An 18,187-nucleotide genomic window follows, 5' to 3' on the forward strand; every position below is an offset into this window, starting at 1 on the left:
ATAGTAGTACATCTTAAAGATGGTTTTCAGATTATCTTCAGTTTTCACTAGGTACTCGCAGCCTTTCATGCTATCCAGCATGGCTAGCTCTAATTTGTGTACCACTCAGTGGATTGTTATGATGTGGGGTATCCTCTGTTTCAGTCTCCCATCTACTCCTGTTTTCTCACCCATCATCACTGCAGCACCAGTAAGTGGAACCAAGATCTAGGCCATTTGCTTTTTGAAGTTTGCAAAGACTGCTAAATTTTGCCAATGGTAGTTGACTCTTTCCAACATAGTACGCTGTTCTAAACAGCATTTTCAGAACTTCTTGTTGTGCTTGGTTTATTTTTAGTATGTTTTTTGCAATTGGTGTTTGTTCTGGGAAAGATGTTGCAGGCTGAAAACCAATGCATTTCTTGTGATGCAGAGATTTCTCATGGGTTCTGATGGGGTCTTTCCTAAAATGATTGTTCCCTGTAACAAAGGCGCTTGTCGAATCAGAAATCGAGGGAAACTAACGACACACCCGGCAGAACATTATGATATTTAGCTTGTCATATTCCAGCCACAGAAATTCTTTTGTCCATGAAACCAAAAAGCTGCGCTTTCTTTTTGCCTCATAGTCTGATTTGTCATAACTTTTCCGCTTTGTGGTAGGCTTTTCTTTGGCTGTCCCTTCTTCACCCTGACCTGTCTTATTTGGCTCAGCAGAACTAAAATACCTGCGTAAATCCATCTATTTTTACACACACACACACACACACACACACACACACACACATTCACATAACAGTCAGCGATATTTTAAAATACTCTGCGCAATCAACCTCTATCACATGTTTAAGCTTGCTGCGGGAGATTTCACTTGTCACGTTTGAATAGTAAGCTAATGAGTGATAAGACGATGTCAGAGGAATTGGTGCGTAATTAATCCGTCACTGACCAATCAGTACTGCCGCTCTCTATACACAGTTGGCACGATCACAAAAGTGAAAGTAAAAAACAAGCCCGAATTCAAACCCGATTTCAAAATTTCACATATTGACAGTGGCTCATCGATGCCCGAAAATGACATAATTACCCCAGCTACATTTGCGAAAGAATGCAAAACCATTGACATATATTTTTCCTTCCTATGATAGCTCAACGGGCAGGGCCGAGATAGATTTTGGTAGCCCGACTGGAAGACACAATAGCTCCGGGACGTCGGGCTAGCGATTTTGCGAGCCCTGCAAAACTTTTACCTTTTCGGCAATCGTTAACATCTTCCATTGGCGCTTGGGCACGGCCCCTGAAGCAGTAGCAGGAGCATATCGTTTTGGAGCTATAATAAAGGGCTTGACTATGTACAAAGATAAACACAAAAGTTAACTCTTTACACAGCAAAACACGTTGATGCTGAATGAGCAAGATGAGACTTCCTGGTTAACGCCGCAGAATCGAATTTGGCGTGCCGTCACTGAGCCAATCATCACACAGGAACTTAACTGTGTGCTCTGATTGGTTAGCTTCTCAGCCATCCGCCAATAGCATCCCTTGTATGAAATCAACTGGGCTAACCAACTGATGAAGCATGTAAAAAGACCCATTGTCCACAGAACCCGCGAAGCAGCAAAAAATATTTAGATATGCTTACATATAAAATCCGCAATAGAGTGAAGCCGCAAAAGTCGAAGCGCGATATAGCAAGAGATTACTGTACATATATATATACATATACACACACAGAACTATATATAGTATATATTTGTATGTACAAACCTGTAATTCACTGCATAAGCGACTGCTGAGTAACAACCTATAGATAAAAAACATCTCTCAATATAGTGTTGCAAGTGCTAATAATGCTGTACCAACTGCCAGAAAGGAAGCTTGAGAGATAGGATTGAGGATAGCCAAGGTCATTCATTAATAATACATTTTGCCCTTTGAAGGTAGCATGTACTATGTCCTGAACAGAAGCCAGAGGTATGCCAGTAATTTGTATGCCAACTTCACCACTCTCCATAGTGTACTGTAGTCCTGAGCTAAGCAGATGCTATGCCAAGATGTAATGTAGCCAAGTGAGTATGGACTCTACTTTGTACCTAAACAAGTTAGTGAGCATTGATAAAGTCACCTGGGCATTCTTCAGATATGCAAAGACATAAACGGCATCAACTCAGAGAGAGAGAGGGAGAGGCAAGTTTTTTGTGCCACGTGAACATCACTGACAGAATAAAACTCAATAATAACAAAAGCGCTAACTTTTACAAGTACATGAAATGCGTGTGTTCCAAATAACGATATATATTATTTACCCTATGCAACTCAAGGACCTCACACACAAATAAAGAAGACTTGAGCTAGGAGAACTTTTTGCCTGAGATGAGCTCCAGTGGTGAGGGGGAAGGGATAGCAGGCTGCTTGCTACTTCTGCTGCACATTTACAAAACAAAACACGCTGATGGAGATGTGCGAAGGGATTTATGATGGGCTGGGATTACGAATTTTTTCATAGGCTTCAGGGATTCTAGTGTCAAATGGCCCTCTAAGAGTCAAAAAACATATGAGACCCAGTGAAATATTAATGATAATAATGAAAGATTTATTACTGTGGCTGGGTTTTATAATTTTCTAGAACACTATTACCTTATTGTTTTCATATAGCCCTTGGCCACAAGTCTGAATTGCCATAATTCGGTTGGTTGTATAGCGGCACATGACTGTAATAGGAATAACTGATTACACCTAGCAGTTTGATTCTCCTATACTTTCATGTACTCTAACATGACAAACCATGTTTGATGGACTCAGACCAGCTGCTTTATAAAATGGCAACCCAAAAATGAATTGCAAGCATTTATGTTGTTTAAGTAAATAAATGTTTTGATTTTAACTTTTCAATTTTGCTACCTTCAATGTCCTGCCTGCTTTCTTATGTCTGTCTTCACTTCAGCCATTAAAGTACCATTTTACCTATCTGATTCTTTTCCTCATGTAATTTCCTTTTTGGAGCTCCTATTTCCTTTTTCTCTCCGGTCTGCTCAATTTTAAATATGCACTATTCAAAGTAATAAAAGACTGCTTACAGAATTCTACTTCCCCTACTGTTAAAATCTGCATTCATTTATTTATTCATTCAATAAAGGAAAGGATAAAGTATTAACATCTAAGTAGTAAGTAAAATAAAATTTGGATAAATAACTTATTCTTAGCTTGACTTTACCATCCATAGATTTTATGAACACTTTCTCCATGCTCTTATCTTGGCAGTAGTATGCACAAGAAAACTAACAATCGTGGATCAGACACTAGTTTATTACAAACCACACTTGTGCAGACATCCACAATAACTCATACCAGGCAATTTTAAAGTTGTCTGTAAATCTAACATACACATACACAACAAGACTGTGGCAGAGGATCACAGATAAAGTTTATTTAAGCCTGAAGGCAAAAGGACTAAACAAAGAAAGTAAAAAAAAAAAAAAAACTTAAAAAATGTTTTTAAAGTATTACAAGAAATCGCTAATAACTGATTTCTTCCCTGGAAGAAACAATTAACTAGTCTGTTCTACAGCTCTCCCTAAAACAATTTTACCAATAGTGAACACTTTAATAAAACTTTTATCAGGCTAGAATAATACAATTCAGCAAGATTAATTTCACTTAAATGCCCTAAACACATTTGCATTTCAATGCAATTCAACTGTATCTGCTGAAAACATGTTACTGTGCTTTTCCCATTTGCTTTAAGAGAGACAATAAAAATAGAAACCTATCATAGTTATCATGATTTAAGTCTCATTATGTGTTTGTAAATTAGAGATAATCCATTTCCAAACACTGACAATTGAAAATAATGCATCTTCTGTACTTAACAATAACAACATCATCTTCAAGGCTAAAGAAGTAAAAGAATCACCCTCCAATCCTAGAAAATATTACTGATCTAATTTAAGCACTTAAGAATGAATCAGCATCATATGTAGATGTAAGCACCTGAACTAATCAGCAGCAATGCTCTATAAGAATTAACACAGTCTAAGGCCTAAACAATGCAATGAATCCAACCTTATTAACTGGTAATAGATTAAAGAACAATGTATTCAGCCCTTGAGGAGAAACATACGAAGTGGAAGGAACAAGCCTAGACTCAGTAGCAAATAATGTATTTCCTGTTAAGAATTAACCTTTCTTTATTTATTACTCTATGCAAGCAGAACTCTATTAGCCTTTGGTTTTTCAAAGAGACTATGTAACTAAACCTAAATCAATTTTTTGGCAAAAATTCAACAGATTCAATTAAGAATTTCATCAATTCAGTGGTGAATGTGATTAAACTGGATGGATGGATGGATATTTTGAATCTTGCAATCCATTTTTCTTTAAATCTTAATAACTACAGTACATTTATTCAGCAAAAACCACCTACACTGATAATCATTAAATAACAAATTCCAGTAAGAACAGATTACATTTTTTTAATCATTTTATTTTTTCACTTGAACTATACCAAATTTCAGAATGTCTACAATCCTAGGATAACTAGTAGTGCTGATCAGTGAAATTCACCAAATCATTTTTTACAGGGAATGTACTAGTTTTGCTGGTGACCTTGTCCATTGAAATTTTCCCTGAAAATATTTTTTGCCAGTGCCTCATGATGTTTTGTAAAGTTAGCGACACATCAGTGAACTGTAGAAGACAATATTGAATGCAGATGTCACTAACCAATGATTCTCAAACTGTGTATCACAGTGCCCCACCTCAATGGGGCACCATGAACAGCAGAGAGATAAAATAATTTAAAATTAGAGGTGCCACGGCAGATGCCAATTGGTGCTACATTTTGAAATATTTAATTATTTCATCAATGTGTATGTCACACTCCATTATCATTTTTTTAAGTTTCCTAAACTGCTGCAGTTCAAATGCCCCTGTTGTTGCAACTCTGAAATTCTATTCTAAAAACATGATTAATGATATATGTACATTTTTTATTTTTTGTAAGAAAGAGCTATTAAAACCACAAGCAATTCCACTCAATGTTGGTAACGAGTTGTAAAATCTGTCTATCTCCTCCATCTCACACTTGATTACATTCACATATCTTTTTTACCTCAATACTGTAGATTCTCCCCTTGCACTGTCATCAACATTAGATGTAATATGTTGTGTCTTCAGATGACAACTATAAAATATTGAACAAAAAAAGTAACACTTTTTTACAAGTGTAAAATCACTTCCATTATTTCATTAAGTGTGATGAAGAAAAAAACAAAACTGAAAACTGCTGGCACCCCAGTTAGGTTAGAAAACAACTATAAACTCACTTAAAATGGCTTTGCATTGTTCTTGAAAACTCCACATATTATGAAATACTGTACACAGCCAGCATAATTTTAAATGGGGAAGAAATAAAATGAAAAGTGTCACTTAGTGGATGGAACATTCGAACAGCAAGTGAACATTAACAGTGACAGAAGGCGACTTGATCAGAAACTTTTTGCAGACATGACAATGAATGTAAATATGAGAAATATGAGAATAAATAATGAGCTTTCTTTGTGAAAATGGAAGGATCGATTACAATGCGGTACTTGACCATAACTGAGATGTATTTTAGGAGAAAAAGATATGATCTGAGTTCAGCTATACTGAAATGCTAGAGCATGTATTTAATTACATACACACAATTGCATACATTGATTCACATACATGACTTGATGACTATTGTGTACACATGCAAAAAAAAAAACTGTTTATTCTTATATTTGCACACATTGAAAGGTCTGCCATGTCTGTGAAAACACTGCAAGTGTGCTGTATTCACTTGCAGATCACTCTGTCCACAATGTGCCATATTGCTTGTTCTCCTTACCCCATGTAAAACTCATGCTGGCTGTGCACTCTATATGCTATCAGGTTTATTGCCATATCAGACATGTCACACTTTGTGCAGAATTGCATTATGTGTTATAACTATGTCGCTAGCCAGTCAGTACTTCAACTTGTAATATTTTCATTTGAAAGACAGCTAACCATAATGAGAATATTATGAAAACCGTTACAACATAATTCACTCAAAACTAGTTCAGCTTCTCCTTTCCCACTGACTTCAGTGCATTTCAATGAGTTTGCCAAAATTCCTGAACATTTCTATGTTTTTGCCAAACATGAAAAGAAGCACTAATAAACAGCTGTCAGCTAACTTCCATGAGAAAAGCCAAAAATGCTGGAAGACCTTAAAACTGTAAGCATAACATACTCACATCCTCTAAACTGCAAATCATTGAGAATATGGAAGGAAAACTCACTCAGACAAAAAACAACATGCAAAAATCATATGGATAATGGCTAGGGGTAGAACTGAAACCTAGGACTGCAAAGTCCTAAGGCAGCAACAGCTCTTACACAACAGCACCACTATTCTGTAAAACCTAAAAAAAATATGCATCTGTTTAGAATGTGCTGAAAAAGTGGTGCAACATGCTTGTCTACTTTAACATATTTAACATGTTAAGTATTTAAATACATACCAGCAGATTGGAAAAATTTTCAGAGAGCTCTAATTTTAAAAGGAGGGTAAATAATTCTATGCAATTTTAATAAAATCATTGTGTAATTATAAAAAATGTTCATGTAACCATTTTTCATCAAATCTGATTGAATTCCTGGCCTTCACTTTATCCCAGCTGTGATAGGTGGAGCACAGTAACCAACCATGAATAGGTTGGCTTCATCACAGGTCACACCCAAAAATACACACAAGACTACTTTAGAAAGAGCAAAAAAAATAAAAAAAATAAAAAAAACCTTAACAGGCAAATTTTTGGGTTGTGAGTGGAAACCAGGAGTATCCAGGGAAAAAAATACAGGAAAAGGACACTTTTCACATTCCACACAGCAGTTTGCAGTGTGGCACGCCAACCCATCTATGAAGTAGCCACACTAATCATTGTTCTAACATGCACACACTAATGAAACATTAATTAAAGCCTATTATAGTTTACAAAAAATAACATTTTAATGCTTTATCAAAGCAATTTAATTACATTTAAAGCTTGTACTTTTAATTCAGGTTTTCAGAACAGAATTTTAACTTCATTTTTCTTATGCCATTTTTTGATAAATAGATAGATACTTTATTAATCCCAAGGGGAAATTAGTAATTAGTGTAGTTATTAATCATATTTCTCTCTGCTGTGATGCTTATAGACAAAATAGCATTTAATTATTACTTAAAGTGATAAAAAACATATACAAAAATAGTTTGATTCAACACTAAATTCACACTATACAGTACTTTTCTCCTCTTGTGAAAAAGTAAGAGATGATGAAAAAATGAAAGGTATGTAATATTTGACCGAGCAGACTTTGTCAAGTGTTTAAAGTTGCCACTGCAGAAAGGACCAACCTTCCTTTTTTCTTTTCAGAATGAAAATAGGCTTACTTTATAATTTCACATCATCCCAATTACATAGCACATATTAAGCACACCTTTATTTATAAATCAAAACACCAATATTTGAACATCACTATTTATGGACAACATTATGCCAGAGTCATTCTATGAAAGCATCTCTGTATAGAATAGTATTCATTTTACGCAGATATAGCGTCAAGCTCACACAAGCAAACATATCATTGCTTAAACGAAACATCACAACATACAGTATATTTGTAAATACAGTACAAAAAAATTCTTAAACTCTCCAAATGCATCTGTCAATATTACTCATTTACATTCTGCTTCGAATCATAGATGCTTCTCTGCTATTTTAATTCTTTCAAATCTAATTAGAAACTAAAATTAAATATCAGCTTGTCCAAAATGATACATTTCACTCAATTCTTCCTGGTTATTTGCATAATATGCTCTAATATAAATATAAAATAACTTAAGAAAGAAACTCTCAAAGATTTGTATATATCATGTGTATTTTGACAAAATTATGTGATAAAGTTTATGGTATGTGTAGAGTTAATTTGCTGGAAGGTTTAAAATAAAACCTTCTCCTGTTACACATTCCAGGAACGATGTACTTTAGAATGACCTCCTCTTATTAAACAAGCCATGAATTTTTGCACACATGACATGAATACTGGTTAAATGCTAGGTTTACAGATTCTCTTATTCGTGTCCAGATCTGGCCCATACTTTTCATTAGCAAAGTTTTGCAGAAGATATCTTAAAAATAAATCATATAGTCTATGCCACCAAAAATAACTGACTTATCAGATCACTTCTTTCCCATGGGTGCAGTCTGAAACTGATTAAAAAAGGGACAGTTTCTTGTTCTGTGAATACAGCAGTGAAAAAGCAATTCACTACATTTTTAAATGCGGTTAAAACTCAGATGGTAGAAGTAACTGAAAATTGAAATGTAGTGAACAAGAAGACTGTGTCTGTCACATACCCTGGTAATTCCTTCAATAGAACAAGAAATTATTTAAATAAAATACCTACTTGTTACTATGCAATGCACAAAAGTGACACACAGTAAGCATACCTTTGTCTTATGCATAGAATATATAATAAAATTGTTCAGCCTGACCTTAATTTGGCTGCTTGTGATGAAACAAAGATGGTTGCAGAATTTTCCAGAAGGGCCTTGCTCTCCGTGCAGCTATACTGCAATTGTCAATCTTTAACCTCGGCAGTGCATGCGATTGGTTTGAGCGTTACATAGGAGAGCGTGATTGGGCTGTTACACTGTTGAACATACTCTGCTGCTACCTTGCCTCTTAGACATTTACTGCAATGCAGATATTGTTCAAAATAAAACTAAAATATAATCATATTATTTTAAATTTCTCCAAAAAGAGATTGCTCTAAACAGTTTATAATGCACAGTAAGATCTATCTTTGGACAATAAGGAACACAACGTCTGATTTCTTTACCTATTAAAAATAAATGCTGTACATGTGTTCATGATTTTCTAAGAATTTATGAAGAAAACTGACACTTGCATAGCTTGCTGTTTTTTAGCTAATTATGTTTTCACACTTAACTTGAATTATTTTAAAATGTTCTTTTGACCAGAAATGTACAATATAGTCTTTTAAAAACACCTCACCCTGTAATTCAATAAAAGTAAACATAACACATAATGAATTGCTTCATTGTTTATATATATATATATATATATATATACACATACACACATATATATATATATATATATATATATATATATATATATACACACATACATATATATATATATATATATATATATATATATATATATATATATATATATATATACACACACACATATACACATACATACATACAAGCTATTAGCCAGACATTGTACTGCTGAGTATAAGGCATTGGACTTTAAACCTTAAAGACTGCTGGTTCAATCTCAGCCTCTTTCTCACTATGTGATTCTAAGGAAGTGACTTGACTGTAATGCATCTTGATCTTGTAAGATGCTTTGAGTAAAGATTTATACCGATGATGTATTATACCTAATAGTTATTGATGTTTTGGTCTAAAAATATCTTGCAAACTTAAGGCACACAACTGGAATTAAAAAAGGGTGATAATAAACCATTTGGAACTTGTACTTGATTGTGTTTAATTTATTGTAGATTAAATATTTGACTGTAACAATAAATAATATAATGAGAGGAACTCATTGCAAGAATAAGGCATTACTTAAAGTAATGAGACATTTTAAAGTTATATTTACGTAACCCAAATTGGTAAAAATCCACAAAAGAAATAAAGTACTAAAATGGTGTCTGTTGCAGACTCAGTAAGCAGATAGCCACACTGCAGTAGAATGCATCTAGAATTATCAGAAACAGGACACTGACAAAAAGCTTCAGCCAATGCTCAATATACATGGTGTATCTAGTTTAGCAATACTATTTTCCCCACAAGTACTCATTCATAAGATAGAAACACAGGAAATGTAAATCTATTAAAAAATTATAATGCTTCTAAACTACAAGGAATTATTTCCATTTCACTTCACAGTATGTTCAACTGAAGCAATACATTCATTTTTTAGAAGGCTGCAAGTAAACCATTTTAAAGCATATATTAAAAACTAAATTTACAGCTTGTATTGACAATTCAATAGTAATTGCAATAAATTAAAAAGCTGTTCTCCATTGGATTTAGAGATAGTTAGGGATTACTGTAAAGTGCCTACACTTCACTGGTACTACAACTTTAGCTGTGTTTTCCTAAATTATGTCCATACCTCAAGTAACTATGTATAAAATATTTGTGCAAAATGAGAATTAGTGAAACAAATCTACATATATAATGAACAGGGCCTCTTAATCTTTACAGGATGAAATCATTGCCTGTGCATCTCTAACTAAAGGTAATTTTAAAACATACTGTATAATTAATTGTGTTCCCTTGAATTTTGTATTCTGGTTATATATATATATATAAATGGTTATAAATATATAAATAATGAAATGAGTGAATCCTATTTTGAAGAGAACAATACACGAATTATTAAAACCAAGTATACATTATATCAATTCAGTACAGAAGCAATGAAATGTGTACTCCTAATTATGTACACTGAGTGATGTTTTGTGCTTATTGGTCATACACAGAACATGAGCATTTATGCAGTCCCCAAAAATATGGCTTCAATTCATCTTACTAAAATAAGTGTATAGAGATTCATGCCTCTGTATGTTTTTGTAAACACAGTGCCTTGTACTTTTATACTGATGCAATTTACAACTTAAAATCAGTACAAGTCAACTTAGAAGCCAGGTATAACATATCTGATACATATTTAAACATATTAGATACATATTTATTTGAATGCATTTTTAATATTTAGTGAACTCATTTGCTTCTCCAGGGAATCCTGCAGAGTTGAAGCAGCTACATCTGTCTCCTGACTTCCATTTTCCTTTCATGCAAGCATGTGACAAATACAAATAAGGATGGCTCTTAAATATTGAAGAAACAATTAAACAAAAATTAAGTAGATAATTTAGAAGACATTAAAGAAATATGTTTAGGAAAACAAGAACAAAAAGAAAAGGATCTGCCATGGCCATCAGTGCAGTATGGTATCTGGCTGGATACCATGTGACCACATGCAGACAAGAAAGGCACTTCTGCCTTCCAGAGGAACTGTGTGGTGTGATCTGACTGTATGTCTCAAAGCAGAAAGGTTTTTTCCTTCATTTTTTAATATGATATAGATTTATCAAAGAGAAAGAAATAGAAATCTAAAACAGAAAGCAGGCTTACCTCTGTGGATGCATGGCTAACACAGTGTTATGTCAATACTTAATAAACATGGAGGACAGCCTCAGTTGTTAGACAGAAAGGGCTTGGCTGAGCAGCTTGATGGCCCTGCTTCCCGCAATACAAGCAAGGCCCTGAATGGCTTCTTTCAACTACCAGGATGTAAAGCTGCAGCGGATTGGTTGAAACATTTCCGGAGTAATTATCTTTGTTCAGCTCAGGCAAGCAGGAGCAGTTTTTTCTGATCTGGGTAAAACAGAAAGAAAATAGGCCTTTAGCTAGGCCTGAACACATATCATACTTAGCAGCTTGAAAAAAGAACAATCCAAAATAATAAAAATAAAATCACAACCAGCTACAGTATTTATTGTTGTATACAGTCAAACTATTTTGTAGATTCAGTTAAAAAATAATTTAAAAAGTAAGCAAAGCCTTAACATCCATATAACCCTTTTATTTTCTTAAAACATATTAGATTCATTTTGTGTACTAATGAAAATAATTTAGATAAAAATAAGACTTACACATACGTGGTCACTCACACTCAGCACTAAACACACACACACACACAGAATGTGAATCTTGCTTCCCAGAAGAAAAAAATATATAGCAGAGGCATTATTATTAAAGGACAAACAGAAACATTTATTTGTAGTTTACAAACTGCATGTTATCCTTTATGTATGTTGCTAGTTATATCTTCCTCAAGGCTAATTTTAAGAAAAAGTTAGAACTTAAAATTATATTCTCTTGGTTATTTCACCTAAGAAACACACATTTTCTTTAACCCACAGGCATAAATAAAAGCACCTCTTAATATGCATTTTCTTCTTTTGCTTTTAAACCTACAGTATATAATTAGAGAAAGCACAGTTTAAAAATTTCAGAAAATAAAAATTTTATTGCATACAGATTTATACATTTTTGTGCCACCTGAAATATTATAAATTTACTAATTTCATTTAGTAAATTCTTCAAGCTTTTTACAGTTTAATCCAACTGAAGTAAAAAAAATGAAATAATACTGCAAAAAAAAAAAAACTAAGATTTTTTTTAAAAATTGCACCACTTTAAATTGGAAAACATCTAGGTCTGAAATCTATAGCTTATGAATGTAAATTTGGCCCAAGCAAAGTACAGCGATTTTCAAAAGAGTATTTTTACTCTTATGTTTTTAATTTAACTGAATGAATGCAACAAAAAGATTACTCTGGGCCAGTATAGTAAATAAAAATAAAGCACTGTTGTCATTCATTTTAAAATCATCATGTACCTGCTCAAAAAGGTGGTACAAAATGTAAATATGAGGTTATCAGAGTTTTTTAAAGACAGAAAAAATATGATGAACAAGAAAAAACACGCAGACATTATTTTAATAGCATGTTTATTTATATATACTGTACATACTGTGTCACTGATTAATAATTTGTCTTTAATACAATGCATTTCATTATTTTTATATGAAAATTAATTTCTTGAACTCAATTATGATTTGCCTCATAAAGACAGATACTATAAAATGTGAACATATCATATCTACTTAAACCAAAAAATAAGTTCCATTGATAAAACAGTACATATTTCAATAGTGATGTGCTAATCCTGCTGATACAGCTTCATAAATCTAACACACACTCTGTAATGAATTTCCTAAATGGTATATGGTAACAGATAAAATTATCTACATCTGTGGTAATGATTAAATCACTATCTTTCAAAAATAATTGTATATACAGTACAGGCCAAAAGTTTGGACACACCTCCTCGTTCAATGTGTTTTCTTTATTTTCATGACCATTTACATTGATAGATTCTCAGTGAAGGCATCAAAACTATGAATGAACACATGTGGAGTTATGTACTTAACAAAAAAAGGTGAAATAACTGAAAACATGTTTTATATTCTAGTTTCTTCAAAATAGCCACCCTTTGCTCTGATTACTGCTTTGCACACTCTTGGCATTCTCTCGATGAGCTTCAACAGGTGGTCACCTGAAATGGTTTTCACTTTACAGGTGTGCCTTATCAGGGTTATTTAGTGGAATTTCTTGCTTTATCAATGGGGTTGGGACCAGCAGTTGTGTTGTGCAGAAGTCAGGCTAGTTGGACGATCATTTATTTTTCAACAGGACAATGACCCCAAACACACCTCCAGGCTGTGTAAGGACTATTTGTTCAAGAAGGAGAGTGATGGAGTGCTGTAAATGGTCATGAAAATAAAGAAAACACATTGAATGAGGAGGTGTGTCCAAACTTTTGGCCTGTACTGTATATACAATTATTTTTGAAAGATAGTGATTTATATACTATATACAAGGATTTGTCTTTTGAAAATTACTTACATAATCTTATTTTCAGAAGTTTTTTTTTCCTTTTTAAAAACATTAGCAACTTGTGTACATATGTTGATAAAAAAAATATAAGATCTGCATTATTTCAAGATTTTAATTAATTAATAAAATTAACCAGCACAGAAAAGTTATTCTTGAATGCATGGCAAACAACTGTATTTTAAAAACATTCTTAAAATATAATCTTACTACCAAGATCACTCCAGACATTCCAAAAGAAGCCTCTGTACTCCTGTGACTAAACCCTGCTAAATTGCAAGTTTATCACTGGAATATACCGATGTCAAGAAACTGGTACAACAAAGTCAAAGTCAACTATCCTTGGGAATGTCAACCAGCTATTTCACACATTTAGACCTGGTATAATTCCTGGGAAGTTAAAATCTTTGTTCATATATGTCGATAAACCTATAAAATTATTATGTCAAGCACTACACAAGTCATTCTGACATGGATTGAGTTAATCTATGACAAAAGTCTCAGGCAATGATGTATAGGAGTTTGTGAACAAAAAAGATAGTTATAATTTTTTCCCCCCGAAATATTTGATTTTTGAAAATTATCAGAAAGTTTCTCCATTGTTGAAACAGCAGACATACTTTCTGTCAGAGCCAAAAAGGAAAGAAGCATGGTTAATAACAGAAGCAATCTTTGGCTATCTATTTTATTGCTCGTATTTTCCACCAGTAAGGGAGTGGTGTCCTTACATGACAGTGAAGCACCACTGAAACAAACAGCACATGGCACTCTTCCAGTAGAATATTAGCTTTGTATAATTTTCAATAATAATGCAAAGCAAACAGACAGAGCAAAAATTACCTATTATAACTTTTTGGATGTTTACTGCCTCATATTTGGCTCCACAGTTTTTCAGTTTCTTGTCTATTGTTTTACGCTGACAGCACATTATGCAAAATCAGAAAAATAATAAAAGCGTCTTTCCCATACAATATAAAGAAAACTGACAATGTAAATGAAACACCTAAAAAAAGCATGCTGAGTCACCAAAGCAACCAAAACAGCTCCAAAACACTTTAGAACAACTACAACTATTTACAATATTGTTTCCTGACAAATTCAACTACTCAGTGTTTCAATGGTGGTGTCAGAGATGGCACTCTAAAGAAATCTATAAAACCTGCAAAAGAAAATAAACCCCACATCATTCTCTATTGAAAACAAGTATTTAGGTCTGTAGCATGATTTGGTGTGCACTGCACAGGTGCATGATGTCTTATTGATAACAGGCTGAAAGACAACTTGATCATCTGATCACATGATTACTTCTATTGCTCTGCAGACTATTGCTTATGTTATATACATTACATTTTCAATAAATGTGCATTTGATGTGTCACAAAAAGTACACAGTGCACTCCAATAAAATCATAAGCCTTAAATAGGCTGCACTTAAAGAAAAGTCTTAACGCCCATCTTCGAGTGACAACTGAGGTCAGATGAAACAGTGATGTTTGCCTGCATCATAATGTACAGACATCATATGAAGGAAATGACTAAAAGGCCCTACTGTTCACACTGCATGTACAGACACTCTCTGATCCCAAATATGGAAGTGTTTCTCTGTCATTCTCTGTGCCCCTGTCCTTTAATAATCTACTGTCAATTTTCTACCCAGCGACTCCTTGACTGTGAAGTAGTTCATTACAATATTCACACACACACACACACACATAAACTAAAGCCTACAATAGCCGAAACCTTTAGGACCATTCAAAGCCTGATACTGAAATCTGCCAGGTATGTCCTTGATATTATTTGCAGCATAAAGGGCTTTTCATGCACAGGAATAGTAAGGCCACAAATACTGTACTACGAAGGATTGTATAAATGGGCAACATGTGATTCAGAAATTGGTGCAAACAATTCTCAGTATGAGTGTAAGCCTGTGCAATTGGAACCAAAAAGAGCAACTAATATAGCAAGGAAGAAACTGTACTAAAAGTTAAATAATCTAATTAGGAGCTGGATACACAAAAAGTAAAGGAAATGCTAGAATGAGAGACTAAAAAAGACTGAGTGATGAAATGCATAAGTAAACAAAGTACCTGCTTAGTTACATAAGTACATTCCAAAAGCTAGATTTAAATTGCAGCACAGCTGCAACAAGATGCCACCAGTAAATAATAATAATACATTTTATTTATATAGCACCTTTCCCGTGCTTCACAGAGTCACAGAAAGAACAGCAGGGTATATGTAGCATTGGATACAACTATTTTCTGTATAGAACACTAGAAAAGATAAATACAGGATATACAAAGCAAAAAACAGAATAAAGGGAAGAAAAAAATACAACAGAGTAAAATATTAAATTCAATACTAAAAAAAGCCTGAACAAAAACCTAATTGTTTTGTTTTCAATCCTATTGTAAAATTGATCTATTTGTATGGAATGTTGTGTGATTTCAATAAAATCAATTAAAAAACAAAAAACACCAAATTGTGATGCAAGACACACACAAATTATCCAGACCATCTGGACAGAGGGGAAAACTGAAAGAAGGGGCAGAATGTTAGGTTAAATTAAAAGCCTTTCTGAACAGATGAATTTTAAGTTGTGTTTTAAAAGAATGAATCGAGTCAGCTGAACCAATTAATTTTGGGAGGTTGTTCCTAAGTCTGTGTGCTATATAGCTAAAGGCCATGTCACCCATAGACTGCAGATTAGTGTGGGACACAACAAGATTGGGTGAACAGGAGCATAGTGATGGAGAAGATCACTGATGTATTCCGGTGCAAGGTCATTTAAAGCTTTGTAGATTACTGATAGAATTTTATATTTAATCCTGTAAGACACAGGGAGCCAGTGAAGGCAAAGCTGGATGGCTGTTATGTGCTTGCTGTTGCTGGTTCACGTTAGGACTCTTGAAGCAGAGTTTTGAATTAACTGGAGCTGTGACATAATATTTGAAGGGTCACCTGCCAGTAGGGAGTTACAATAATTGAAGCAGGATGTGCTAAAAGCATGGACAAGTTTCTCAGCTTAAGAAAAGAGAGAACAAGGGATATGTTACCAAGGTTAGAGTAAGAAAGCTTCTTAATGTGGTTTATGTGGGTGGAATATGAAAAAAAGGAATCAAAAATGACACTAAGACTCCTTGCATTAGATGAGGGTCTGATGAGATCAAGAATGATTGAAAAGGGGCTCATTTTCTTAAGTTGTGCTTTAGTGCGAATTTACAGGAGTTCAGTTTTTTTGCAATTTAATTTTAAAGAGTTATGCTCCATCCAGGTTTTAATTTCACTGAGGCAAGTTGTGAGCTGAGAAAGCTCTGATGAAGTTTCTCATTTAACTTTGAAATAGATTTGAGTATCATCTGTATAAAAATAACCCAGTCCAAAGCTATGAATAATATGGCCAAGGGGAAGCACATAGATACAGAAGAGCAAAGGGCCGAGGACAGAACCCTGAGGAACTCCTTGTGTGATTGGCGCTGATCTGGAACTGCTGTTGCCAAGACTAACAAATTCTTGCCTATCAGTCAGATAGGACTTAAAACCGTGGTGGGCAGTGCCAGAGATACCCAGAATATTCACCATTCTAAACACCGGTAAAGAAAAAATACAGAAAGAATCTCTCACACAACCGAGCCAGTTTCAGAAAGTAGTTTGTACACAACTCTATGATGTAGGAGAACATCATATCACTAAAAAAACCCAAATGGACACAAAAAGATTCTGTAAATGTCATGCTGACAGCAAACAGATGCTAGACTGAAATCCAGAATACTGAAACCATTAGGCAGCCCTGGTAACAAACAGGTTACTCTGTACTAATTCTACAAGTTCTCGTGATCATTTTCCATGCCATTTCCATGTTAATTGCAGAACAAATGGAAATGTTAAAGGGATTAATTCAAATCATTTTCAAGAAATTGTCTGTTGATGCAATCTAAAATCACTAAACGAATAAAAGGAACGTGGGTACTTCCTGTTGAAGTTTACGAATATAATGTGAACTTTAAAACTGGAGGCAACAGAGCACCAGAACCAGCATCTGTGGACAAATTTCAGGGTGATGTAGTGTGCAAGAAACTACAATAGACTAATAGCAGCTATAGTACAAGAAAAGGGCACAACAAAAACATTGATGTAGCTGAAAGTGCTTTACAAGATGAAGAAAGAAAAAAGAAAAATATAAAAATAAGATTAGGCAATACTAAGTCACAAAGAATAAAGTAAGGTCCAATGGCTAGAAGGACAAGAAAAAAAAACTCCAGAGGGCTGGAGAAAAAAAAAACAAAATCTGCCGGAGTTTTGAGGCCACAAGACCACCCAGTCCCCACAAAAGATGAAACCTTGTACTGGCAGTGAGAAAGGAAACCAATGTGCCAGTACAGGGAAAAGGGGACTGCCTTTACTGATAAAACATAACCTAAAGGGTACTGCCTCCATAGAACAACAGAAAGTAAGTAATTACGAAGTAGGCATGGTAAAGGGTCAAGGATTTCTTTATGGGAGCTGAATTGGCCGACATGCTTTCATTAGAAAGAGTAACAACAAAAAGCTGGCAGGATTACTAAACATCTACTAGCAGACAGATGGCAGAACATAGTTTCAGGAAAAGTGGAACCATATAACAATTTTAAAGGTAGCAACT

General features: G+C 34.1%; 1 protein-coding gene across 5 annotated transcripts in view; it reads right to left on the bottom strand.

The window, feature by feature from the left end:
* The window catches only part of zmynd8 (zinc finger, MYND-type containing 8), an 86,445-nt gene that overhangs the window by 64,517 nt on the left and 3,741 nt on the right, over positions 1 to 18,187 (bottom strand). For 3 of the 5 annotated variants that reach the window (XM_039735984.1, XM_039735988.1, XM_039735989.1), the window contains exons 2-3: positions 11,220 to 11,462; positions 5,090 to 5,161 (exon numbers count right to left, since the gene is read on the bottom strand). In XM_039735984.1, the coding sequence (XP_039591918.1) occupies positions 5,090 to 5,161; positions 11,220 to 11,233 (86 nt within the window). In that variant the 5' untranslated portion in view covers positions 11,234 to 11,462. Of the gene's footprint in view, positions 1 to 5,089; positions 5,162 to 8,528; positions 8,603 to 11,219; positions 11,463 to 18,187 lie in introns of those variants that run through there. The other 2 variants (XM_039735985.1, XM_039735986.1) reach the window with 2 other exon arrangements.

Source organism: Polypterus senegalus, chromosome 14, assembly GCF_016835505.1.
Source record: "Polypterus senegalus isolate Bchr_013 chromosome 14, ASM1683550v1, whole genome shotgun sequence".
NCBI lineage: Eukaryota > Metazoa > Chordata > Cladistia > Polypteriformes > Polypteridae > Polypterus > Polypterus senegalus.